Source organism: Gasterosteus aculeatus, chromosome 13 (assembly GCF_964276395.1).
Source record: "Gasterosteus aculeatus chromosome 13, fGasAcu3.hap1.1, whole genome shotgun sequence".
In the NCBI taxonomy this organism is placed as follows: Eukaryota; Metazoa; Chordata; class Actinopteri; order Perciformes; family Gasterosteidae; genus Gasterosteus; species Gasterosteus aculeatus.
Genome location: NC_135701.1, coordinates 783,015 through 810,436, shown reverse-complemented (window position 1 = coordinate 810,436; position 27,422 = coordinate 783,015). Strand labels below are relative to the sequence as shown.

At 49.4% G+C, this 27,422-nt stretch overlaps 1 protein-coding gene across 4 annotated transcripts; it reads right to left on the bottom strand.

Moving 5' to 3' along the window:
- Window positions 1-11,763: 11,763 nt before the first annotated feature.
- fam189a2 (family with sequence similarity 189 member A2) lies at window positions 11,764-22,758 on the bottom strand. Of its 4 annotated transcripts, XM_078087101.1 has the most exons (12): window positions 22,191-22,661; window positions 20,812-20,868; window positions 19,671-19,915; window positions 19,213-19,323; window positions 18,328-18,447; window positions 17,766-17,873; window positions 15,639-15,772; window positions 15,413-15,548; window positions 14,600-14,663; window positions 13,886-14,065; window positions 12,827-13,152; window positions 11,764-12,433 (listed from the first exon to the last, which is right to left on the bottom strand). In XM_078087101.1, exons 3-12 carry the CDS (start codon window positions 19,725-19,727, stop codon window positions 12,149-12,151), a joined length of 1,521 nt encoding a protein of 506 aa, XP_077943227.1. In that variant the 5' UTR covers window positions 19,728-19,915; window positions 20,812-20,868; window positions 22,191-22,661; the 3' UTR covers window positions 11,764-12,148. The 4 variants fall into 4 exon arrangements, with proteins under 4 accessions (XP_077943227.1, XP_040025932.1, XP_040025933.1 ...); XM_040169998.2 differs by lacking the exon at window positions 19,671-19,915 and having other exon boundaries at window positions 22,191-22,758; XM_040169999.2 differs by lacking the exon at window positions 19,671-19,915 and having other exon boundaries at window positions 17,766-17,870; window positions 22,191-22,717.
- Window positions 22,759-27,422: the final 4,664 nt, after the last annotated feature.

Sequence of the window (27,422 nt, the reverse complement as noted above, 5' to 3'; positions counted from 1 at the left end):
AAAAACATATTGCTATGATTTGTTAAATATGCCTCTTAATCACACATCTCACATGGAATATTATGTTTCAACTCTTTAACACAAAAACTGTTGCGACATTTTAATTCAGAGAGCAATATGTTACATATTGTTTTTCATCACACAGGTATCCCTGCTACCGCCATTCAACCTCTGCAGCTCATCCACAATGCAGCAGCTCGACTGGTCTTTAATCTTCCTAAATTCTCCCACACTACTCCACTCCTCCGCTCTCTTCACTGGCTACCGGTCCCTGCCCGCATCCGTTGAAAACATTGTGCTCACGTACCATGCTGTGAATGGAGCGGGTCCAGCTTACATCCAGGACATGGTCAAACCCTACATCCCGACCCGCACTCTCGGCTCTGCATCTAATAAACTGCTTGTTCCTCCTCACTGAGAGCAAAACACTCAACTAGATTACGACTGTAGCAGGTTTGAGCTACCACCTTTGGGGTTCGCGTAAGGACGCACGGAGACACGATTCTTTGGAGCAATATCTTTTATTTCATTTCCTTGCAGTGAGCAGGTTTGGCGAGGTTGTCCTCCTCGGCTCTGCTCCGCTCCTCGGCCTTGCCCCTGAGCGTCTGCTGCAGAGTCTTTTTCTCTCCAGGTCTTGCTCACTGCTTTTCAAGTGACACACAATCAGTTCTGATCATTTCCACCTGTGCTCCTTACTCTCCTGCCGTCCCCTGAACCACTCCCCCGCTCTACCCCCTGCAGCTGAGCTAACCACACCCCGCCACCTCATACCCCCACCGCCCGACTTAGGCCGGGGAGGCATCCGGCCGAACTGACTCCCCCCTCCCTCCTGAGGGCGGGAGAGGAAGTCCGCCACGTTGGCACCGCGTTGGCAACCTTCATGCGGTGGAGCCACTGCAGCGGGGCATTGTCCGAACAGAGGGTGAACTGGCGTCCCAGAAGGTAGTACCGCAGGGAGTCAACCGCCCACCGGATGGCCAGGCACTCTTTCTCCACAGTACTGTACCTGGCCTCTTGCTCCGACAGTTTCCGGCTGATGTAGAGGACCGGGCGGTCCACCCCCTGCACCTGCTGGGACAAAACGGCCCCCAGCCCTCTGTTCGACGCATCAGTCTGCAAGACAAAAGGGAGAGAGAAGTTAGGTGTATGGAGCAGTGGTTCCCCACAGAGGGCTCGTTTCACCCCCTCAACTGCCCACTGGCACCGCTCCGTCCACTGGACCGGATCTGAGGCACCTTTCCGGGTCACGTCAGTCAAGGGGCTGGTCAGCTCCGCAAAGCCCGGGATGAACCTCCTGTAGTAGCCTGCCAGCCCCAAAAACTGCCTCACCTCTTTTTTTGTCTTGGGCCGAGGGCCGGCTGCGATGGCTGCGGTTTTGTCCACCTGAGGGCGCACCCTCCTGCCGCCCAAGTGGTACCCCAAATACCGTACCTCCCTGCGTCCAACTGCACATTTCCCCGGGTTGGCGGTGAGCCCGGCCTGCCTCAGGGACTCTAGCACCGCGCCCACCCGCCGCACATGCTCCGCCCGGTGCTGTGTATGATGATGTCATCCAGGTAGGCAGCAGCATACGGGGCATGCGGACGCAGCACCCGGTCCATGAGGCGCTGGAAGGTGGCCGGGGCACCGAACAACCCGAAGGGAAGCGTGGTGAATTGGTATAATCCAAACGGAGTGAAGAAAGCCGACTTTTCCCTGGACTCTGGTGAAAAGGGAATCTGCCAGTAGCCCTTGGTCAAATCCAGTGTTGTAAAAAAAAATGCACGGTGCCCAATCGGTCCAGGAATTCGTCGACCCGGGGCATCGGGTACGCATCAAACCGTGACACCGCATTCACCCTGCGATAGTCCACGCAGAACCTTATCGAGCCGTCCTTCTTGGCGACAAGAACGATGGGGCAGCACCAGGCGCTGTTGGACTCCTCTATTACCCTCATCTCCAGCATAGCGGCCAATTATCGCTGAACAATTTTCCTTTTGTGTTCAGGTAACCTGTAGGGCCGTGACCGCACCGTCACGCCCGGGGACGTCTCAATGTGATGTGCTATGAGATCCGTGTGACCTGGCAGAGAGGAGAACACATTATTAAATTGGTCTTGCAACCCGGCTATGTCCGCTTGCTGGGCTGCAGAGAGATGGGCGTCAAACGGGAGCCGGGTCAGATAGGTGGACTTTGGGACCTCTGGCCCCAGCTCCTCTCCGCTACTGCAGACACCAGGGACACGGACTTCGCCTCCCTCCATGCTTTGAGGCGGTTGAGATGGTAGATCTGTGTGGCCCCGCCCCTTTCAGATCGCACCACCTCATAGTCGACGTCCCCTACCTGGCGTGTGACCACAAAGGGCACATCCGCACATCCGCCCAGATGCCTGGCCAGTAAAATCGGGCCACTATCCGATCCAGAGTTTTATCGCTACCCATGTGGCCCGCCATCGGGTCATAGTGAGCCGCCTGGAAAATTATTTCCTGGCGGCTTTTCGGTACAATAATTGGGTATTTTCCTGACCTGTCACCACCGAGCACCGCAAACATTACCGCGGTCTCCCGCAGCATCCGGCAGAGTGTGTTCGCCGGCTGCATCGGTCCCTCTCTGTCATTTACGTCCATCCCCACGTTGGCCGCCACTGTAGCAGGTTCGAGCTACCACCTTTGGGGTTCGCGTAAGGACGCACAGAGACACGGTTCTTCAGAGCAATATGTTTTATTTTATTTCCTTGCAGTGAGCAGGTTTGCCGTGTTTGTCCTCCTCGGCCTTGCCCCTGAGCGTCTACTGCAGAGTCTTTTTCTCTCCAGGTCCTGCTCACTGCTTTTCAAGAGACACACAATCAGTTCTGATCATTTCCACCTGTGCTCCTTACTCTCCTGCCGGCGCCGTCCCCTGAACCACTCCCCCGCTCTCCCCCCTGAAGCTGAGCTAACCACACCCCGCCACCACAACGACTCTTTGCTGTCCTGCTCCTAAATGGTGGAACGAGCTCTCTGAAGACACCAGGACCACAGAGAGCCTTCACAACTTCCACCCCAAACTAAAGATACACCTCTTAAGACTCTACCTCCACTGAAATACTAACAAATTTTAGCACTTAAATTATACTTGTAACGCCACTTATCTATAGCAAATTTAAAATTGGCTTATTTGATGAAATTGCACTTTCTTGTTTCTTGTTCTTCTGAGTTTGTATCCCTATGGTTGAATGCACTTATTGTAAGTCGCTTTGGATAAAAGTATCAGCTAAATGACATGTAATGTAATGTAACTCATTATTTTACCAAGTTTAAACCATTTGTTAAACAAAATTAACAAATGAGAGGAAACAAAACAAAAGATTGAACTTTCATAAGCGCAGAAGTCACCAAGACCTCGTCCTGCTCCCAGGGATCGTGGTAGACTCTCACTTTTGCAGATACCTGACTCCTCCGAGGTGTGGCTGGCTAACCAGGTGTAACGAATGGACTCAGGAGACAGACTGAGACCCAAGAGCAGAGCTCTCAATGTTTATTTGGGACTACAGGCAACTGTAGTCTCAAGGGAAAAGGCAGTACGGGGAATCCGGGGACAGGCAGTGGTTCGGAGACACGGGATGGCAAGAGACGGATCTGATCCAGGGAGTAGGCAGGTTCATAGTCGAGAGAAGGCGGAAGGTCGATACACGGAAGCTCACTGGTTCTACGGGAATTCAGGGGCAGCGAAACAAAGGGTTCAGCAGAGAAGCGTACTTGCAATACCTCACACTTTGCGCGCTGCGTCGGCCTGCTCTTATAGGTCTCCTCTCTCGTGGGTGTTCCGAATTCCGGTGATTGGCTCCGGAGGACGCGTTCGTCGGCGCCCCCTTGCGGCCTCCTGCCGCCACGCTGGGGTTGAGACCTCACACCAGGGAGATGAGTTCAATAAGGTCACTGTAATGGGAAAATGATATGTGACCCTTTTAAATGCTTCATTTGTATAACCAGTGTATTAGTTGCAAGTGCTTAGGTCACAAAGGCCCTGACATAAGAACTGATGTCTCCCTCTTGGATTAGATGTTTCCAGCGTCATAGCTGTAGAGATTGAAGTGTTTGTTATGTCTATGACCACCTTTGTTTTAGCATGTTGGGAGAGCAAGGACACGGTCAAAGAACTGACGTGTCTTACATGGATAAGATGTTCCCAGTACCCTGGCTGTAGATACTCAACAAGATGGTCAAAGGTTTCTGTTGACGCCACCGATATCTAAATTTAGGTATAAGAACTGCCTCGATGTGTTGGGAAAAAAAGGAGGTTGTTGACAGTCTACTGACCACGTAGCTGTTGTGACCCTTTTTCCATTGCAAGGAAATAAACGGAGAAAAGACATACTTGACTCAGAGCCTTTGTTTCTTACTTAACGATTGTCTGTGCAAAATCTTCCACCACATCACCTAGCTGGAACCAGTGAAGAACCCAAGTGGAAGCCATTAGGGTCACTTTTAGAGGGAACGCCCGGGGGTTTAGTGGGGTCTGTAGGATGGAGCTCAGTGGTGGATCTGCAACGCAGGAATTGGTAAGCAATGGTGCCACCTAGACCACAAGTACTTTTTGGTTTTGTTACATTAATGGTAATAGTGTGGAAGTTGCGTTTGTAATGAAAGGCAATTCCGCGAGTTGAGAACAGCAGCGTGTGTCTCGTTTATTATTACCATAACAACACTCAAGATGGCGCAGCCCTGTAACCTCACAAGCAAGGGACTCTACGTCACAACATAACAAAACATTTAAAGGGACCGTGATCCCGGAACAGTCGCAATTGCGTGTACAACAAAACAAGAACAAAGGTGAATTATGCAGTCACATTCACTACACACGTCCCCCCAGAATTCACCATACGAAAAATAATGTTGGGAGGTGGCCGTATCAACCGACCAGAACGGCGCCCATTAGCCTGCGGGTGGTATGCAGTCGTGCGGTGGAGTTTCCTTCCGAGGCTCTGGGCCACCGCGTTCCACAGCTCAGACGTGAACTGCGCGCCCCGGTCAGAGGAAATGTCCGAAGGGGTGCCAAAACGGGCAACCCAGGTGCCGATAAATGCCCGGGTCATCTCGACAGCGGTCAACGATGTCAGTGGCACTGCCTCGGGCCAACGGGTGGTCCTGTCAACCATGGTCAACAGGTAGGTGAAACCATGAGAGGAAGGCAGAGGGCCAACCAGATCCACGTTAACATGGTCAAACCGCCTCTCTGGCACTGGGAACAACTCTAACGGAGCTTTAGTGTGGCGGTGTACTTTGGCCCGTTGGCAATCAAGGCAAGTGTTAGCCCAATCCCTTACGTCCTTTTTTAGGCCGTGCCACACAAACTTTGCCGACACCAGTCTCTGTGACGCTTTCGAACCGGGGTGGGAGAGACCATGGATGGCATCGAAGACACGTCGTCTCCACCCCGTGGGAACGATCGGCCGAGGACTGCCTGTGGAGACGTCGCACACAAGCGTGGTTTTGGCTTCATCGAAAACCACATCCTCTAGCCTCAAACCTGTAGTCGAGGTTCTCAGGGTGTGCACGTCCGGGTCCGTGGTCTTGTCCGCTGCCATGCGGCCGTAATCCAGACCGAAATGGACTGCTCCTGCCACAGCCCGTGACAGGCAGTCCGCCACCTGGTTGTCCTTACCGGCCACGTGCTGTAAATCCGTGGTGAACTCGGAAATGTAGGACAGGTGACGTTGCTGGCGGGCGGACCATGGTTCGGCCACCTTGGCCATGGCGAAAACCAGCGGCTTGTGGTCGACAAAGGCGGTGAAGTGTCGACCTTCTAGCAGGAAACGAAAGTGCCTGATGGCGAGGTAGAGACCGAGCAGCTCCCGGTCGAAAGTGCTGTACTTACGCTCGCTAGCGTGCAGCTGGCGGCTAAAGAAAGCAAGCGGCTGCCAGGCCCCGCCTACCCACTGCTCGTAGACGGCACCTACAGCGTAGTCCGAGGCATCCGAGGTGATAGCGACAGAGGCTGTGGCCGAAGGATGTGCCAGCATGGTGGCCCGCGCCAGGGCTGCCTTAGTGTCCACGAAAGCTTTGTCCCTGCCCTCAGTCCAGTCCACGGCGTGCGTGGGCTTACCTTTCAAGGCTTCGTGCAACGGCTGCATGAGCTGAGCGGCTCGAGGGATGAAACGGTGGTAAAAGTTCACCATGCCAAGGAACTCCTGCAGGGCTTTCACGGTGAGCAGGCGCGGGAACTGTGTGACCGCCTCCACCTTTGATGGGAGCGGGACTGCACCGTCCTTGGTGACTCTGTGTCCCAGGAAGTCAATGGTGGAGAGACCAAACTGGCACTTAGCAGGATTAACAATAAGGCCATGTTGGTTGAGCCGCTCAAAAAGTGCTCGGAGGTGCGACAGGTGCTGAGCTTTGGATGTGCTTGCTACAAGAATGTCATCCAAATACACAAAAAGAAAAGGCAGGTCGCGTAAAACAGAGTCCATGAGGCGCTGAAAAGATTGGGCTGAGTTTTTAAGGCCGAACGGCATCCTTAGGAACTCAAAAAGGCCGAACGGTGTAATCACCGCTGTTTTTGAAATGTCCAGTGAGTGCATGGGCACCTGATGATAGCCCCGGACGAGGTCCACCTTAGAAAAAATCACCATACCAGCCAGGTGTGCCGAAAAATCCTGTATGTTCGGGACTGGGTATCGGTCAGGCGTTGTTGCCTCATTAAGCCGCCGGTAGTCGCCGCATGGGCGCCAGCCGCCACCAGGTTGGGGACGATGTGAAGAGGTGACGCCCACGGGCTGGCGGACCGGCGGACTATTCCAAGGCGTTCCATGTTAGAAAACTCGGCCTTAGCGACGGCAAGCTTGGTCGGGTCGAGGCGCGAGGAGCACGGGCGTAGACGGGCGGACCAGTGGTGGCGATATGGTGTTCCACACCATGCTTCACGGCAGATGCAGAGAAAGTGGGCTGGGTCAGTTCTGGAAAACCAGCCAGTAGACGGTGGAAGTCGTCTGATGGGGAGAGCATGCTAGACAGTCGTATGGAGTCAGCCCCGCTGAGCGTGCACGTATAAGAACAGAACGTGACAGCGTCGATCAAACGGCGGTTCTTAACATCCACCAACAGTCCATGCGCACACAAAAAATCAGCGCCAAGGAGGGGAAAAGCGACCTTAGCCGTGACAAAATCCCAGCCGAACCGATGTTCTCCGAAGCATAACTCAATGTACCTTGTTCCATACGTGCGGATGGGGGTCCCATTAGCAGCTTCCATCGGGGGGCCATGGCTGTCGGTTACCATGTCCAAACGGGATGCAGGCAGAACACTCCTCTGTGCACCCGTGTCGCACAGGAAACGTCGTCCGGAGATGCTGTCACGGACAAAAAGCAGCCTGCCTACGCGGCCGACACTCATGGCCACTAATGAGCGCCGGCCCCGGCGTTTCCCAGACCGCCGAAACTGCATGGTGAGCGGCATTTAAGGGCCTTCGATCCAAACTTGTCGTGATAGAAGCACAAGCTTGAAGAAGACTGCTGGGGGCCTGAAGCTTGCTGACGACCTGAAGATGGTTGCCGCCGAGAAGAGGTTGCTGCGACAAGGGTGGAATCCTCCATTGTCACAGGAGCGACGTGTGTGGGAGGAAATGCGGCCATGACACAGTGTCCTTGGCTTGCCAGGAAAAATTTATCAGCCTCTTCAGCCAGTTTTCGACAGTCAGTGATTGTGGTGTTGGCCAATGCAGCTCTGACTTGGGAAGGCAGCTGACGCAGGAAAAGCTGAATGAAAAGAAAATCGGGTGTGTGCTCACCCAGGAGATCCAGCATACGGTCCATGAGCTCAGACGGTTTGCTGTCACCCAGTCCTTGGAGGGAGAAAAGCCTGCTGGCTCTCTCGGCGTCGGACAGTTCAAAAGTCTTTAACAGGTGCGCTTTCAGCGCCGCATATTTCTCCGTCTCTGGAGGACGTTTAAGGAGGCTCACCACTCGGGCCGCTGTTGAGTTACCGAGAGCCGACACGACGTAGTAGTACCGCGTTGTATCAGCGGTGATCTCCCGCAGCGCGAACTGCGCTTCAGTCTGGGCAAACCATGCCGACGCTGACGATTCCCAGAACTCGGGGAGCTTGAGGGTGACAGCGTTCGCGGTCATGGTCGAGTCGCGTTTGCGAATACTTCCAGCAAACGAACGTCGGGGTCACCAGTGTGGAAGTTGCGTTTGTAATGAAAGGCAATTCCGCGAGTTGAGAACAGCAGCGTGTGTCTCGTTTATTATTACCATAACAACACTCAAGATGGCGCAGCCCTGTAACCTCACAAGCAAGGGACTCTACGTCACAACATAACAAAACATTTAAAGGGACCGTGATCCCGGAACAGTCGCAATTGCGTGTACAACAAAACAAGAACAAAGGTGAATTATGCAGTCACATTCACTACAATAGAATATATATACAAACATACATATTTAACAGAAGCACAATTCCTAAGTAAGATAAGATAAGATAAATACATATATAAGAAAATGTAAAAGAAGTATGTCTAGAATTGGTAGAAAATAGTAGACTGAACTTGGTCGTTTTTGTTTTTATCATACGAGTGGGCTGGACTCCGCTTGGCCACCAGCTGTGATCTCCCTCGGCACTGCCAACCTCTCACCACACCCCACCAAGGATGAAGAAGAACGAACATCTACAGCCCCATCAATGAACAGTACATGCTTGGACGATCTGAAATCTGACGACGAGAATCTGACGAGCAAAGAAAGCGGGACTCATTTGGCAAGACTGAAGATCCACAGAATTAAAGAGAACATTTACTCCTTTAGACCTTGTCATGAAATTGAAATGGCAAGGAAGCAGAGCTTTGGGAGAACAAAGACAGTTTTGTCAGCACAAACGATTCCAAGCTGACAAAGTAAGAGCCCTGACAAAGCAGCAGAGAAGTTGTACCAGGGACGAAAAAAAGAAGAAGAAACATTGATGGGCAAAGACTTTCCGGTTACCTTTCCGGTTGACAACGTTGTGTGATCACTATTGAAAAGTGGACATTGGAGTCGAGGAGATGGCGGTGGGGGAGGGGAGGAGCAGCGGGAGGGCGAGGCGGACCCCCAGTGACGGATCAACAAACACACCAGATTATGATGTACAAACTGCACAAATAAATGCCACACCTTTCAGTAGAATGCTGGAATCACAGTTTGGCAAATTAAATAATTTGTCTTATCACTGTTTATTTTGATCTCAGTGGATGTATCGCTCCTCGTTGTGTTTGGGTGCCTCTAATACTTGGTATTGGAGGCTACAGCAGCGTCGGGTGGATGCTACCATGAATAACCAACAGAATTCTCAACAAGACGATGAGAATCAGGGAAACTGCAGCATGCTGGGGGAGATCATCTCAATCCCCTGACAGATTACAGCAACGCCTCAATGGCCTTATTTGAATACAATGCTGACACCGGATTATGAAACGATGATTTATTAGTCCAAAACTGCAATGAGTGATGAAATGATGAATAAAGTTAATTTCTGTATGTTGTAAGATATTTGTTGGTTTTAGTAATCCAGGTGAAATTCTAGATTTCTTTTATATCTTGGTTTTATGCAATTATTCAATTAGTTTGATTAAACATTCTTTTATTTTTTCCTTTTCATTTGTAGTTATACTTCGTTGTTTATACGAAGGAGGACATGCGAAGGGGGAAATGTTGGAAAAACTGCAATAATGTTCCACCTACACTCTACTTCATAATCAGAATGTTTGCACATACATGGAATTTGTCTCCGGTTACACGTTGCTCTGGCATACATAGATATACAAATAAACTGAAAAAAGACTTTAAGCACAACGAAATAGAACACAAAAACTAAGCATAAACATTACGGATATGTACAATATAAAGTGGTGCAGATGGAGGTGTCTTGTTAATTGTTCATCAGAGTGACGGCTTGTGGAAAGAAGCTGTTCCTGTGTCTGGTGGTTTTGGCGTACGGTGCTCTGTAGCGCCATCCAGAGGGGAGGAGTTGGAACAGCTTGTGTCCAGGGTGTGAAGGTCTGCAGTGATCTTGGCAGCCCGTTTCCTGACTCTGGAGGTGTACAAATCCAGGATGGAGGGCAGGCTGGAACCAATAGTTCTCTCTGCAGACCTGACAATCCGTTGTAGTCTGGCTCGGTTCTGTTTGGTGGCCGATCCAAACCACACAGTGATACAGTGAACAGAGTGGATGATGGCACAGTAGAACAGAATCAGCAGCTCCTGAGGCAGGTTGTACTTTCTGAGCTGGCGCAAAGGTTGGTGTAGAGGGAGAAGAGCAGGTAGGGAGAGCACACATCCCTGGGGTGCGCCAGTGTTGATAGTCCCAACCTCACCTGCTGCGTCCTGTTCGCCAGAAAGTTTGGGATCCACTGACAGGTGGACGCTGGGAGAGTTTGGGTTGTACTTTCAGGATGATGGTGTGAAACGCTGAGCTGAAGTCCACAAACAGAAGCCTTGCATATGTGCCTGGGGAGTCACGGTGTTGCAGCAGACGGTGCAGTCCCATGTTGAGTGCATCGTCCACCGACCTGTTTGCACGGTAGGCAAACTGCAGGGGGTCCAGCAGGGCCCCTGTGATGTCCTTCAGATGGATCAACACCAGTCTCTCAAAGGATTTCATGACCACAGACGTCAGGGCGACGGGTCTGTAATCATTTAATCCTTTGATGGAGGATTTCTTGGGAAGCGGGATGATCGTAGAGTGCTTGATACCAGATCATGTATGTATGTATGTTGTAATTGTCAGTGAAATAAACACCTGGGAGGTATGCACTGAAGCTCACTGATCTAGGTGTGGATGTGCAGAATTCGCTAGTTTTAAATTAAATTGAGTGTAATTCACTTACATATAAACATATTTATGGGAACCTGGTGGTTCTATGTGATGGTGGTTCTATCTGACGGTGGTTCTATCTGATGGTGGTTCTATCTGATGGTGGTTCTATCTGACGGTGGTTCTATGTGACGGTGGTTCTATGTGATGGTGGTTCTATGTGACGGTGGTTCTATGTGACGGTGGTTCTATGTGACGGTGGTTCTATGTGACGGTGGTTCTATGTGACGGTGGTTCTATCTGACGGTGGTTCTATGTGACGGTGGTTCTATCTGATGGTGGTTCTATGTGACGGTGGTTCTATCTGACGGTGGTTCTATGTGATGGTGGTTCTATCTGATGGTGGTTCTATGTGATGGTGGTTCTATCTGATGGTGGTTCTATCTGATGGTGGTTCTATGTGATGGTGGTTCTATCTGATGGTGGTTCTATGTGATGGTGGTTCTATCTGACGGTGGTTCTATGTGATGGTGGTTCTATCTGACGGTGGTTCTATGTGATGGTGGTTCTATCTGATGGTGGTTCTATGTGATGGTGGTTCTATCTGATGGTGGTCTCTGCAGTGGTCCTGCTGTGCGTCTGGTTTACTACTCAGTTACTTGAATCATTTCTGTCATATAGTCTCATGTATTATACATTGTTCATTCTGTACACATGACATCATTGTAGTCGTCCATCAGGAGACGGATCCTCCTCTGACGTTCTCCCTAAGGTTTCTTCCCTTTTTCCTCTTGGAAGGGTTTTTACATTGTTTGGGGAGTGTTTCCTGTGCCGATGGAGGGTTTCGGGGCAGAGGATGTCGTATGTGTACAGACTGTAAAGCCCTCTGAGGCAAATTAGTAATTTGTGATTTTGGGCTCTACAAAATAAAATGAATTAAACTGCTTGCAGCAGGCAGCAAATAGAGTCAATTAAACATACAAAGCTCTCTAGTGTGGGTAGCAAGTAACTGATCCACAGGTGAGGACACATGGAGGTTGAGTTTATTATCATATACTCAAAAAAATAACAATCCTATCGATATCTGAAAATATATAAGCCAATGTAATTGAACCACTAAATAAAATCTTTACTTGTGTAAAGTAATTGCAGCAATGTATATTTGCATTGAGTTGACAGAAGGAAATAAAACTCGTTAATATCCGATAAATGCTTGGTATTAGACTTTTCCCCCACATTTTCTAATGTCTAAAACGACAGTATAAGCAGAGCAAAACAGTGAGAAGAAAAGAAAATGGCATTTGTACAAACATCTGCACACTTTACTTCTCTCTCAGATCCTTCTCAGTCTCTTGAAGTTTATCTATACCTAACGCAGCATCCAACAGGTTGCTTTCGGTTGTTCCTCAAAGCACCGTCTCTCTAAAGACTCCGATCAGGCTGTGTGGGCGTTCAGGGCGATCCAGACGGGACCCTGTCCTCGAGGTCGGCCCTGAGCCCCCTCTCCAGGCCGCCCCGGGATGGTTTCCACGTCGCTCCACCGACTCACAGGTGAATGAGCTGAGGTCCCCGCAGCTCTGCAGGTGCAGCAGGCGGGGCCTCCTCCTCGTCCTCGTCCTCCGGGGGCGAGGAAAGGTCACCGAGTGACTCTCTGCTGGCTGACTGGGATCCATTTGGGAGTCAGTGAACACCTGAAAGCCAATGGGAGCTTCTGTTCAGGACACCTGATCATGATTCATGCAAATTGCATTAAGCTCCTGAAGGAATAACGTTGTGATAAAAACTACAATGAGCACATGTTTTAAGAAATTACTGAGCCTTTTTTATGATTCTAGATATTGGGAGGCGTTTTTACACAAATCAATGGTAGCTGTTACTGTACTGTTCATTTATATTGCACACATTTCATTTAATTTAAGTTTTTCTTTTACAACCTGCTCAGTTTTGCACGTTTCTCCTTACCTCATTTTTATTTTTATTTCATGTACAATTATGTAAATATTGTACATATAAAAATCTTGAATGTTGTAGGTTCTTGGATTATCTTTTTTTAAATGCCTACTCGTGTTGACTGCAACATGTACCTGTTCTATGTAGCTGGCACAGCGCACGGCCTCCTCCATGTGCTCCTGGTCCGACTGCAGGACGTTCCGTATGCTGTCCACCAGCTCCTGGACCTCCGGGACCAGGCCCTGGGCAGCCGGCTGATCCAGGATCTTCCTGACCAGCTGCTGCGTGTGCCGGTAGCTCTGGTAGTCCACCATGGAGGAGGGCCGGGGCCGGCGCGGCGTCCTGCCGCCGCCCCGTCTCAGAGTGACCTGGCCCTGGGCGCAGGAGGCCAGCGTGGGCTGGGAGGTCTGGGTGGCCGAATCTGTGGTCTGAAGCGACGGAGCGACACTGCTGCTCTGCACTGTGGTGGAAAGGAGGAGGAGGGGGGGGGGGGGGGTTCAGGTTCCATGTCAGTATATCCAACTACATACACGTTCATGGATGATTTTAGAATATCTCCATGTGGATTTATTACTTATTAAATACTGGTCATTAATTGTTGTGTTTTTGAAGCAGCAAACGCAAAACAACTTCAAGATAAAAATTGTACTGCTGTGAGGACGTCACAACCGAGGGAATCCTGGAATTAGGAGGCAGGCAAGCGAGACTTGGTCCAGGTAAAAAATACGTTCTTTATTTGTAAAAAAAGGAAGTTTCCTGATGCAGGTCTGATTAAACAGATAAACAACCAAACAAAACCTAATTCATTAAGTGAATAAACTTCACATCACCTCATCTGACATGTGCCCTCAGCTACACAGATGCTCCACCATTTCCCCCCAACGGTCAACGTCCTCCACCTTTATAGCGCCGTCAATCAATGTGCACAGGTGACACCCATTATGACAGTCCAACCCGATGATGTCACTGCTGACATCCCCCCCCCTGCACAAACACTGGGCCCCCAGCACACCTGCAGAGCATGGCAAGCATCCAACCCACATCCCACCATGGGGACAAAGGTGAGTCACAACTGCATAAGCTATTTTCTCCTATGCACCTATTGGGTGGCTTTTAACTCGAAAGGTGACCAAAGAGTGTTGATGGACGATCTCGATCAGGGTCACAGACGGGAGGGGGGGGAACAAACCAACCTTTAGCGGCGAGGTCCATCAACACCGGGTCACTGTTGGAGCGCTGGATCCTCACCTTCCTGCAGGGGGTCAGTGCTGGAGAGGACTGCTGCTGTGGCGGAGGAGGAGGAGAGGGAGGGGGGAGAGGCAGGATCTGGGGGTTGGTGCCTGGTGATGCCGATACCATTTGTGGACTCCCGTCTAGGACGGAATACAGACATGTGCTCCAGATGCTTAAAGAGGAACGGCACCGTGATGAAACACATCACACAAGAACACACACGGGCTGCTGCTTGAACTCATCCCTAATCTTTCAGGGCCAGTTCTGAGAAGGTCCACCAGGATCACACCCTCGTCTCTCCCTGCAGCTTCTTTCATTTTATTAACCACTGAGGTCACGGGTGTCCAACGTCTCAGTAACCCACGCAGAGGCTTCAACAATCCCTATAGATGGGAAGACACATCATCCTGGGTCCCATTTGAATTACATACTAGTTAAATATGAGTGTGCATGTACACAGACACTGAGGTAAAGCCCATCGGAGAAAACACACTGCAGCGCCAGCACACACGTACCCCCCCAGCAACACACCCTGAGAGAAACAACCAGCAGGATCTGTCAACATGTCCAACCAAAGCAAAGCAGCCTGACGGGGACATCAAGAGACAGCAGGGCGGCACCCGCGTCTCAGCAAGGGGCCCCTCAGACACCGGAGCCGCTGAGCAGTGTCCTACCTGGAACACATGGTACTGGTGCAGTTGGGTTTGTCGTCCACTCCCTCGGAACAACCTCCGTCTCCTGAAAAAGACAAACACTGGGTTGGTAGTCGTAGTTTATTAGAAAGAACTTTATTTTTATGGCAAGATGACTTTCCACTGGGAGGTGCTGCTAGAGTACCGTTCTTCATTTACATCACGTGTCATTTAGCTGACGCCTTTATCCAAAGCAACTTGCATTACGTGCATTTCAACCATAAGGATACAAACAAAGTGACATTTCTATCAAATGAGCCGATCTACTACTTGCTATAGATAAGAGCCATTAAAAGTAGTTTACAGTTCGTTAGTGTTTAGTGGAGGTAGAGTGTGAAGATGTGAAGGCTCTCTGGTCCTGATGCGAGTGGTTTTGCTCTCAGTGAGGTTGGCCGGTTGCCATTGACAGTTTGATGCTGTTGAAGCAGGACCACCACACGGCCTGTAGATCCAATCCTGAACCTGCTTTGGCTTCTTTCACAGCTCGATTCAACGTGCTATTGGGGAACCGGCTTACTCTCCTTCTCTGTATGGGCTGCTGGACAGATGTACAAGGTACTGGAACCAACCATGAGACCAAGTTTCATCGTACACTTGATAAGAAGTCAAAGGATCAGACCACAACAAGCGGCGTGGATTATCTCGAGTAAAGCGGTCATTATTTCTGAAAAGAGACATTTCCGTTGACTTGTGTTGTTGTTGAGTGATATATAATCATTACGTTCAATGAAAGACCGACGTCTCTCCTGCTCATACCGCCAACATCTCCTTTAACCCGTTGAACTCGTAGTGTACCTGTCTGGCTGCGTCGGTGGAGCTGCCGGCAACAACCTCGTACGGGGGAGGGGGGTCAAGAGGACAGAAGACCTCCACCCCTTTGATCCGAGACCCGTAGATGTGAGGCAGAGGGATCACGCCGTCCCCAAGGATCCTGAAACACAAGTCACCCAACAAACAGTGTGTGGGACACGCCAACAACAGGGCCGATGCGTGTGTGTGTGTGTGTGTGTGGGGCGGTTACCGGCGAGCCAGGCGTGGCGTGTAAGAGTAGAAAGTGGAGAAGTAGGATGGGGGAGGGGCAGGGGCCACAAACTCATCTGGGTCTGGCCCCTGACCAGGGTCCTCCCCTTCCTCATCAGGGGCCCTGTGCTCGTCCTATCACAGCGCAGAGGATACGTGACATCACACGTCATGTTAGATGCTTAAAGGCTTCTTAAGGGCACACACAATGAAATTCTAAAGTTCTATTGCGTGGTCCCGTAAGCAGAGATATTTTATTGACATAAAAAATAGAAGGTTTTTATAACAGTGATGTAAATATGTAGAGCACATGCAGTGTTGATGCAGGGCCTCTGGGGGCCCCACAGGGCCTGAAGCTTCAGGTTATTTTACATTACAGGTCATTTAGCGACTTACACTTTAAACACACGGCTTTTTCACATTTTGCCCAGGGAGAAATTAGGGGTCAGGTGTCTTGCTCAGGGACACTTCGACATGGACCATGGGACAGTCTGGACTCAAACCACCAACCTTGTGCTTCCCAGCGCACCTTCTCTAACCCCTGCACCACGACGACTCCAACTAACAACTTCCGACAAAGGCGGCAGCGGGTCCGACTGAGACCCTCCTGAGAGGTTGGTTGATTGTCCCTGAGACCCCACGGAGACGCCGACCGGATGGATACAACTCTGTGTCCTTCACTTCCACCTGGTGACATGAAACACTAAACAGGTGTTGACAGGAGTAGAGACGCGCTGGGAACCGCAAGGTTGGTGGTTTGAGTCCCGGCTGCCCCATGTGCGTCTGGATAAAAGGAATCAAATGTAATGTAAACATCCGTTTAATAAACAGCGCATATGGATCAACACTGCAGGTCACATGACAGTGGTGCACGCTACATAGACCTGCTGGTGTTTGTAATCACCAGGCAGCAACCTCTGCTTCCAGGCTACGACTTTATGCTCTCAAGTCTTCTGATGGTCATTTAGTTCGTCATGTTCTATTAGGGGGGTTCTATGGCGTTATATTTGTGCCACAATCCTGAGCGCGTAATTGTAAGTTTTGAGCACAGAGAACTATGTTGTAGCAAAGAAAAACATCCCGTGCGCAGGCAGCGGTTGCTGCGCTCTCTCTCTCCACCTCTTCACGCTGCGCTCGCTCGACTTGCAGCAGCGTTACATTTGTGCCACAAAACCAACCAATCAGAGAATTAAAGAAGGTCCATTGTGATTGGCTGTTGGTCTCCAATCACAACGCTAGTAGAACTACCTACAGCATCGAGCTCAGCGAGTTGTTGAAGTTTGCAGCATTTGTGCTAAATGCTAATGGCCTGGATTAAAACACGTGCTGTTCTCATCATTTGCTTCGGTCATGTCTGATGGTGGCTAGTCGGACTTCTAATATCACTTTTTTTCGTCTTCTTTAGGAAGCGTTGTGATTGGAGACCAACAGCCAATCACAATGGACCTTCTTTAATTCTCTGATTGGTTGGTTTTGTGGCACAAATGTAACGCTGCTGCAAGTCGAGCGAGCGCAGCGTGAAGAGGTGGAGCGAGCGCAGCAACCGCTGCCTGCGCGCAGAAAACCAGTTTGTGGAGACGGCACCTGAGTAAACTGCGCGCACGGAATGTTTTTCTTTGCTAAAATATAGTTCTCTGTGCTCAAAACTTAAAATTACGCGCTCAGGATTGTGGCACAAATATAACGCCATAGGGTTCAGCCAACCAGCAGCCACGTTGCAGACATATAATGTCATATTCACTGTTGAGTATATGAATCAGCATTACTTAGAACCGTCTAAATGAGGTCTATGGTTGTCACTTTTAACGCTCCTGAAAACAGGGTTATAATATCTATTACTAGTGAGGACGTGCGCTGACACTATTTGCTGTGTCATCTTGGACATTTACCAAAATGTCGCAGTCCAGTGGTTTTTTTTGGAAGAACGGTTTTAATGGAGTCGGCTTTGGGCCACGTGGTGTGGTCTCCAGAGAGCTGCAGGACTTCCACGCAGTGAAGATGGAGGCTTAAAGTAGTGCCATTTGAACGGGAGGAGCAGCACATTATCATTGGGAATTCTGTGTGGTGGAGCTGATATGGAGACAGCGCTGCTTGGACATCCCCCAGCAGGCCGACGTGATCCTCGTACCAGGCACTGTGTCCTCGCGCTGAAGATCTGCAGGTATCTCAGCGCGGCCGCCATGAGGCACACGGCGGTGGTCAGCGCGTTCAGGGCGCACAGCGCAAACAGCACCTTCTGGGGGGGAAAGGAGACACGGTTTCATCCGTTGTCCACCGTGGACACACAGCAAGGACGCCAGGAGCTCCAGGGGCAAAGAGCTGAGCAAGGGTCCCAGTGCAGCACGCGGGGGGCTCAGGTGGGCAGATCATCTCAATTGTTACATTAATAATAGACCTTTGATAAGCCCACATTTAGGATGGTTTTGTCAGGGACTCATTTGATCGATTGCAGGAAACTTTATGTCACATAAATTTCTATATTGTATGTTCATATAAATGGGCGCTGTGATCTCACAGATTGAGACCACAAACTTTGTTGAATGATAACCAACTTATATTCACGCTACATCTATATGTTAACCATTCATTCCTGGGTAAATGTGTATTTAATAGTCATGTATTCATTTGATTTAATATCGTGGAATTGTAACCTTGAACATTTTCAAAGTGCTTTTAGGCTTTGCGGTTACCTTGAGCAGCACCCGCATGGTGCTGCAGGAGGGGGCCGGGTGGAGCTGCAGCAGCTGCTCCTGGGGGCAGTTGGAGCTCGGGGAGACGGCGCAGCAGTAACACACATCTCCAGCCTCACTCTGAAACAACAGACACCACTATACTTCTTCACAAGCCACAGCTCTCCTGAAGGATCAACGTGTAAGTGTGCTAAGCAGAGGGACTGCATCTCATCCTAGTGCTAAGCTATGCTAACCACCTTCTGCTGAAGTGAAGAATGATCAATACGGAAAGAAACGGATGCCTTCTAGAACATCAAATATGGAAACATGTACATCTCATTCATGTTCATTTCGAAAGGTTTCCCACCGCTGCTCCACGTGTCCCTCAGACTTCTTGGTTTGGGAACAGCGGAACGATTGATTAGTGGGATTTAATTAGAATGAGCTGGTACCGTGACGCAGCCTGGTCGGCCGAGCGGCCCTCCTCCAACCTCGGGCAGCAGTCCAAGAAACCAATGTGAGGGTTTTAAAAGACACACACACCTATTTATAAAGCAGAGAGAGAAACACTGCGTGAGCCTCCGTCTATTCTTATACCTCTAGGACAGAGACACAAAGACGTGTGGACACCAGGGTGACAGGGGAAGACAGGGAGGACAACCCAGGGAGGAGGCCAAAGGTCACACGCTTAGAAACAGACCCATCACACCTCCTGCAGCCTGACCTGCCAATGGCTTCTATCGCTCATTGCCATAAACACACACAGAAGATGAGTGCATTAGGACCAAGTGAGTGAACGCGGTCGGACGTGTAATACATGGAGGCAGTACGGACGACCCTGCTGAGCCTCCCAGGAAGAAGCAGTGAGCAAATCTACGACAGAAAAAGGGGTAAGAGCCTCACCAGTTGGCAGCTGGTCATACTGGAAACCAGCTGGGCCCCCTGGCAGCACAGGATGAATCCAGCCAGGTTAAGCAGCACACACACCAACGACAGCAGGACAAAGACGTTTACCTGGAGAGGGAGGGGGGGGGGGGGCGGGGGACGAAAGAGGAGGGCAAGATGGATCACTGTTTGCGTTTAACTCCTGTGGAAACATCTGCAGAAATTGAGTGACAGTGATTGACAGTGGTTGACAGTGATTGACAGTGATTGACAATGGTTGACAGTGATTGACAATGGTTGACAGTGATTGACAGTGATTGACAATGGTTGACAATGGTTGACAGTGATTGACAATGGTTGACAGTGATTGACAATGGTTGACAGTGATTGACAATGGTTGACAGTGATTGACAGTGATTGACAATGGTTGACAATGGTTGACAGTGATTGACAATGGTAAAGACAACGGCATTAACCTTCAGTCTGCCATCTTTGTAGCAGAAGGAATGTTCAAACGTGTTAAAGGTTTTCATGGGCACATGAGAACGAGAAGCTGCACTGCAGAGCAGCGCTGGACGTTCCCTTCTTCATACGAGCCCCTTGGTGCTTCGTCCAAGTCACGAGCCACTAGCATGTTCCATTTGATTGGGCTGGAAGGAGTAGTCCACAGACCAATGGGCGACTTTAAGGGACCACGGTCTGTGGTTCCATCACACAGCGACTGTCAGACCAAATGTTCCAGGTTAAACGGTACGAAACACCTCAATCCATTAACAACTGATGACTTTCTGTTCTCTGTTGAGACGGTCTATCAAATGTCTTTTATCACTTTATTTTTGTCTTTTCAAAACAAACAGGATACACACACATCCGACCAACCGCTGCTGCTCTGAATGAAGGTCACTGCAGCACCAGGGTGCTTCTGTCACAGAAACCCATCTGACACCAGCTGATTGTGGGATTACTGACCAAGGAGCTGCTCAGCCCGGTGTGGTCGTCCTCCAATCACAGGGTTGGCGGTTCGATTCCCAGGCCCGGCCTGTCAATGTGTCCTTGGGCAAGACACTGAACCCACCCTTTCCCCCGCGGCTGTGACTACAGTGTGTGACTGTCAGCGACTGATGGACGGGTGGAACTGTGTGGTTCTCCTGTGATGACATGAAGCGCTTTGAGTGCTCGGAAGACGAGGAAAGCATTTACCATTGCTGCTACCATGGTAACCACCGGTGCTACATCGATGAGTTTACTGAGGAGCTGCAGCTTTACACTTTGACATTTCCATTAACAGGTTTGCTTTCCTGTGGGAAGACGTGTGCCTAAAGTTGGTACATGCTGCATTCTCATTTATTAAGCGAAGTATTAAGAACGAAAAGCTATTCCCTCACACTTCCATATAATCTATATCTGATGGGACCGATGACGTGGGCCAGAGAGCGGCGTATCACATCAGCTCAGCTCGTTATTTCATGTCCTCTCAACCTCCAGCAGAGGGACGGAGCCCTGGGAACCTCCAGACTACTGTGCTGCATAGGAACGGACGAGCCGTGGTGAAGTGTTTCATATTTAAAAGCAACACAACATCATGCAATCAGAAGTAAAACCAGGTCCAATGCTCACCAGTAACAGCATAGGCCTCCTCCATGTGGTGAGACCTACGATGCCTGACAGTATGACCTGGAAACAAACCCAGAGAAGTCATTATTCCAAGAACACAACACAGGACCAAACAAACAAATACACATAATTAACGAAGAGTCCAGGCACGTGATGAGTTGGGCATTGGATAAGCCTCTGGGCGAGAGGGGCTGCATCTCCATATCAAGCAAACAGATCAAATCTGCATCTGCATGTGTTGGTTAGGTGCGTCTGGCGCAAATTCAATTCAATTCATTTTATTTTGTAGAGCCCAAAATGGCAAATTACAAATGTGCCTCCGAGGGCTTTACAGTGTGTACACATACGACGTCCTCTGTCCCCAAACGCTCCCATCGACACAGGAAACACCCCCCAAACATAAAAGCCTTCATGGGGAGGAAACCTCAGTGAGGACGTCAGAGGAGGATCCGTCTCCTGATGGACAGACCGCAACGATGTCATGTGTACAAGACGAATAATGCGTTCAATTCATTATTGTAATAATTGCCTCTTAAACACGTTGTGGGTCTTTCCTCATTTCATTCACTCATTATCCGTCCTTGTTTGTTATGTAATCAATGTATGGTGTTGAGTCCTCCACCATTACGTTCACTAGCACTATTACAGTGCAGCTCCCCCCCGACGGTAACACAACACGCACAATGTGGTGTGTAGCACAGGAATGTAGCTGCAGAGGGCTTTGTCCCTAAATAGCTTTGGATGGATGGAGATACGTAACACGAGCAAAGGGAGGGGGGGGGGGGCTGCTACAGTCAGATGACGTGTGAGTGGAAGGAGACGGTGGGGGGCCAACAACAAAAACACCACCACCACCACCAACACCACCACCACCACCACCAACAACACCACCACCAACACCACCTAAACGAATTATCCATAAATGTATGATTAGGATACAATGCCATATAATCCAGTTTGGCCCCTTAGATAAATTGTGTATCAGTATTCTGCACCAACACTGCTGTCAGGATGGAACAACAGTTTCAACACAGACATATTCTTTTAAATAGTTAAATAGAACCAATCGAGACATTAAGAAGTGTGATTGTAAATGCATCTGACAGCGGTTAAAGTGGCATTTGCGTCCTATCACAGTAGGTCCAAGTAGACTGAAGACTCCGTCTGGATGTCCATCTGAAGGCAGCGTGTCCTCCGGAGGAGACGCACCGCGCGCACGGCACCAGGAAGCAGGTAAACCGACCGGTTCAACTGCTTTTAAAGTTGATCAAATGGATGTTCGCTGGGTTTCCTTGTCGATAGACGGAATAAATAGATATTTGTCACCGCGAGGCGGAGGACGACTGCGACCACAGGCGCCATTCCACCCTGGAGCGACTCACCGAGGAGCCCGCCCAGAAGGGGCAGGAGGTCCGCACGGGGGCCGCGCTGCTGAGGGACCGCGCTCCGAAGCACAGCGCCACCATGGAGCCGCCGAGCAGCAGCTGCAGCAAGCCCAGGGAGAGCAGCGGCCGCCCGGGCAGCAGCAGCCGCGAGCCGCCGCCCGGGACCCGCGACGAGGCGGACGGCCCGCGCGGTCGGGTTCGGTAGGGCTGCTCGGCGAGCTGCGGAGCCCCGGCGACCGGACAGCAAGACCCCGGCAGCAGCACCGGGAGCGACATCTGGAGGCCCGACGGCCACCGGAGAGCCGCGCGCTCCTCGTTCTCCCCTCCGGAAGGAGAGGGGGGGTTCACGGCCCGCAGGGTGGGTCCCCGCCGCTCGGGGCCGCTGCCATGGTGGGTGCTGCTCGCCGAACTGAGCCCAGCGGCTCCGGACGGGGGGCAAACAACACCTAAATATACCACCCGGAAGTCAAACGCAGAGCCAGGATGGAAGCGCTCACACGTGTTAAATATAGAGACCACCGGGAATGTGCGCGAGGCCGTGCGCAAACACGGAAAGTGCACACACACTATGCTATACACAATATATATAGAGATAGATATATATATAAAAATTAAAAAATAAAAATTATAAATTATATATATATGTATATATATATATATATATATATAGTTTATGTACAGCTGATGCACCTGGTTGTATAAAGGAGGTTGAGATATGGTCTGGCCATAGCAGACCTTATCCCTGTCTCTATGGTCATAAACATTAAGGGTCTACCTGAGCTTGTTTGTAGCCATAAACAAGGTGAGATGCAGGACTGGACTAAACTCTCAGAAGATAATCTGCAATATCACAAGTTACTGACTGATGTGCACTTGAGAGACATTGGCTCTACTTAATCATATGCTTTATGCTGATGATTTGGTGGTACTGTCTCCCTCCAGTGCTGGCCTACAGCAACTTCTAAGAATATGCTCTCAATATGGACTGATGTTTGATATAAAATGTAACTCTATGAATAGTGTGGCAGTGATTGCCAGAACTATCCTTCTTTCTCATTGGCAGTCACTAGAAGTTGTAAAGAAAGTTAAATATCTAGGACATGTGATCAGAGATGACCTGTGTGATGATGATGATGATGATGATGATGATGATGATGTGCAGCGTCAGTGTGGAAAACTGTATGGGCGGGCGAACATGCTGGTACGCAAATTTCAATGTGCACTTCTGATGTTAAAATCGCACTTTTCAGAACTTATTGCACCCCACTGTATACTGCCCACCTGTGGTGTTATTTTAGTAAGTCGAAGATGAAAAAACTTCAAGTGGCTCATAATGATGCACTGAGAATTGTGCTTAAAGTCCCTCGGTGGAATAGTGCCAGTGAAATGTTTGTGTCCAATAAAGTGCCCACTTTTAAAGCTGTTTTAAGAAATTGTATGTATAGATTCATGTGCAGATTGACAGAGTCCAAGAATATGATCGTTGTGTCCTTAGTGGATGTCTCCAAGAGGGACACAAGGTATACATCGTGCGTCTGGAGACATTGGACCCGAAGACTGTATAAGTTTTTATAAATGATGCCTCGTCTGCATCATTCTTAAATGTTGTTTGTATTGTTTTTTTAATCTGTATGTATTCTCTATGGACCTCTGTGTCTGGAATAAAGTTGATTGATTGATATATATATACACAATATACACACACACATCAGTTAATAGTCCAGAATATTTCATTAAATAGCAGTTACTTGTTTAATACCGTAAATGTCAGCTTATACGTGCAATAAAATCCAAGTGCTGAGTTGACCGCAGTGTATAAACACATATTATTAGTGGTGGCTGGTGAGGTTTTCAGTTTCAGTAAACATCCCAGTATGATTCAATGCAAAAAAGGTATTATTCAACATTTATTCCAACAGTTTGACATAATAAAGGACATCTGATTGATACAATTCAGTATATTAATTATATATATAACCATAAATATGTATAAAACAGTATTCGGTATATGATATAACTACCATTCAATTCAATTCATTTTATTTTGTATAGCCCAAAACTGCAATTTAGAAATTAGCCTCAAAGAGTTTTACAGTCTGTACACATACGACATCCTCTGTCCCGAAACCCACCATCAGCACAGGAACATCCCCCCAAACAATGAGAACCCTTCCAGGAGGGAAGAACCCTTAGGGAGAGGGTCAGAGGAGGATCCCAGTCCTCTTCTTGTCCCCAAGAAACCCAGGACCACAGGACTCAATGACTACAGGCCCGTCACCCTGACCTCGGTAGTCATGAAGTCTTTTGAACGGCTAGTCCTGTCCCACCTGAAGTCCCTCACCGACCCTCCTGGACCCCCTGCAGTTCGCCTACAGAGCCAACAGGTCTGTGGACGACGCTGTCAACATGGCCCTCCACTACATCCTCCAGCATCTGGACTCCCCAGGAACCTACGCCAGGATCCTGTTTGTGGACTTCAGCTCTGCTTTCAACACCATCATTCCGTCTCTGCTGCAGGACAAACTCTCCCAGCTGCACGTGCCCGACTCCACCTGCAAGTGGATCACAGACTTCCTGTCTGACAGGAAGCAGCACGTGAAGCTGGGGAAACATGTCTCAGCCTCTCGGACCATCAGCACCGGTTCCCCCCAAGGCTGCGTTCTTTCCCCTCTGCTCTTCTCCCTGTACACCAACAGCTGCACCTCCAGCCACCAGTCCGTCAAGCTCCTGAAGTTTGCGGATGACACCACCCTCATTGGACTGATCTCTGGTGGGGACGAGTCCGCCTACAGGTGGAGTCTGACCATCTGGTGTCCTGGTGCAGTCAGAACAACCTGGAGCTCAACGCTCTAAAGACAGTGGAGATGGTTGTGGATTTCAGGAGGAACAGAGCCCCACCCTCCCCCATCACCCTGTGAGACTCCCCCGTCACTATTGTGGATTCCTTCCGTTTCCTGGGCTCCATCATCACCCAGGACCTCAAGTGGGAGCTGAACATCAGCTCCATCACCAAGAAGGCTCAGCAGAGGTTGTTCTTCCTGAGGCAGCTGAAGAAATTCAACCTGCCAAAGACGATGATGGTCCACTTCTACACGGCCATCATGGAGTCCATCCTCTGCTCCTCCATCACCGTCTGGTACGCTGCAGCCACAGCCAAGGACAAGGGCAGGCTGCAGCGTGTCCTCCGCTCTGCAGAGAGGCTGATCGGCTGCAATCTGCCGTCCCTGCAGGACTTGTTCGCTTCCAGGACCCTGAAGCAGCTAAAAAGATCGTGGCCGACCCCTCTCACCCCGGACAAAACCTGTTTGTGCCCCTTCCATCTGGCAGGAGGCTGAGGTCCATCAGGACTAAGACCTCCCGCCACACCAACAGTTTCTTCCCGTCGGCAGTCGGGCTCATCAACAGAGCCGGTCCCCCACTGACTGACTATAACATCCCACCGGTCACTTTCTTTCATTCTGACCACGTCACTTTCACTCGTCACTTTTGTTACTTTCTGTTCACTAGTGCACTTTATTTTTATTTTTTTAAATATTTTTAACTTCAACTTTATTCTCTTATTTTAAACTAACCCATAGCCTTATTCTACTAACCCATAGCCTTATTCTACTAACCCATAGCATTAGCATTTCATTTTATTACTCGTGCACTGCTGTCTTGTCGTCCACCTTCGGTTTAAAGTTTATTAAAAGGCAGGAGTCATAAATAGCTGCCACCCCCCCTCGGCCTGTGCCTCGGGGAATATGAGTGTTAACATGACTCGGAGGAGTCGCTTCATTTAAACAGAAATATTCCCCATTCAACAACCACGTTTCAGTAAGACAAAATACATCAACAAGGTGATCTGATATTAGTTCATTTACCAAAACAGCTTTAGATGACAGAGATCTGATATTCAAAAGACCCCCTTTAATTCTCCTATTTTGTTGCACTGTTGCATTATTAGTTTTAACTTTAATTAAGTTATTTACTACAACTCCTGGGTTGTTTACCTTTAACTTAGATAACTGTGTCCGTGGGGCAGACAAGGTCTCTATAGGGTTCATTATGCTGAGTGACTGCTCAGATTGAAGCGCAGAGAAGTGTGTAAGACTGCGACTCTGCTCCCTGGTCTGAACTCTGGGTCATGGATTAAGTCCACTAAGAAACTGGGTCAGGTTCTTAGAAAGAAGTTCAGCTCCGTCCAAAGTGGGATGGATGCCGTCCCTCCTAATCAGACCAGGCTCTCCCCAAAACGTCTTCCAGTGATCAACGAAGCCTACATTATTTACTGGGCACCACCTCGACAACCAGCGGCGGAATGACGACATGCGGCTGTACATGTCGTCACTGGCCAGAGAAAACTACGGTGTTCCACATTAACTTTAGTGACCTCCGTCTGAAGTTTGGCCACTCCAGAAGCAGAGAAGATTTAATGTTTGAAATCCTACAATTTCTATTCAGAACCCATCAAATGCAGATGGCAGTGAGGTTTGTGGGGGTTTTTCTGCCCATGTTGGAGTCGATGGGAATGAGGAGGCGGATAAAGCAGCAAAAAGGGGCGCTGAAGAGTGGCAGAAATATAGTCCATATAAAGATGAGTAAGGCAGAAGCTAAAGGGGGGATTAAGGGACAAATATGATATGGCAGAATGAATGGAACAAAGGGAGATATCTGTTTAAATACAAACCAGTGGTTGGGAGTGTAGGAGCTGGTGGACGGAAGAGAAAAGAGGAGTAATGACAAGAATAAGAATACTGGCCATACTGATCTTAACAGTCCCCCCTATGTGGTTGGGAAACATAGTAATGGAAGGTGCGAATACTGTCAAGTAGAGGAAACTGTGGACCATGTTTTGATGTCAGTCATAGGCGTAACCACGCATTCTTTGGGGGGGTCGTGAAAAGGTCCCAATCTGTCCCCCCCAATATACAGCAGAAAATATGTCAAATATATCTATGTACATATATCGGCCTATCATTTAATGGTTTGGCCCACGTTCAGTCGAAGTGGCGCGAACCTGAAATGTTTGACACCTTAGAGTAATGGAGGCTTTTAGGTCACCTGACTGCCAGCAGCCGAGCATCCGCGCTTCTTTCAGACAGTCAGTAACTTGATACCGAGCTAAATGTGTAAGCAAATAAAACGAGTAGCCTCATAAGAGCACGAGTCGCTGTTTTTCTGATAAAAGGACACGTGGTCACAATGCGGCATCACAGAGACAGGGAAAGAGACAGGGACAAGCTCTGG

Bases quoted from the DNA above. Each gene is read 5' to 3' on its own strand.
- fam189a2 (XM_040169998.2), bottom strand. From the start codon at position 22,469: ATGTCGCTCCCGGTGCTGCTGCCGGGGTCTTGCTGTCCGGTCGCCGGG. The intron at 15,773-17,765 runs GTACGAGGATCA...GCGCTGTGATAG, and splicing joins GCGCGAGGACACAGTGCCTG to GACGAGCACAGGGCCCCTGA. The intron at 12,434-12,826 runs GTACATGTTGCA...ATTGGCTTTCAG, and splicing joins GTGCCAGCTACATAGAACAG to GTGTTCACTGACTCCCAAAT.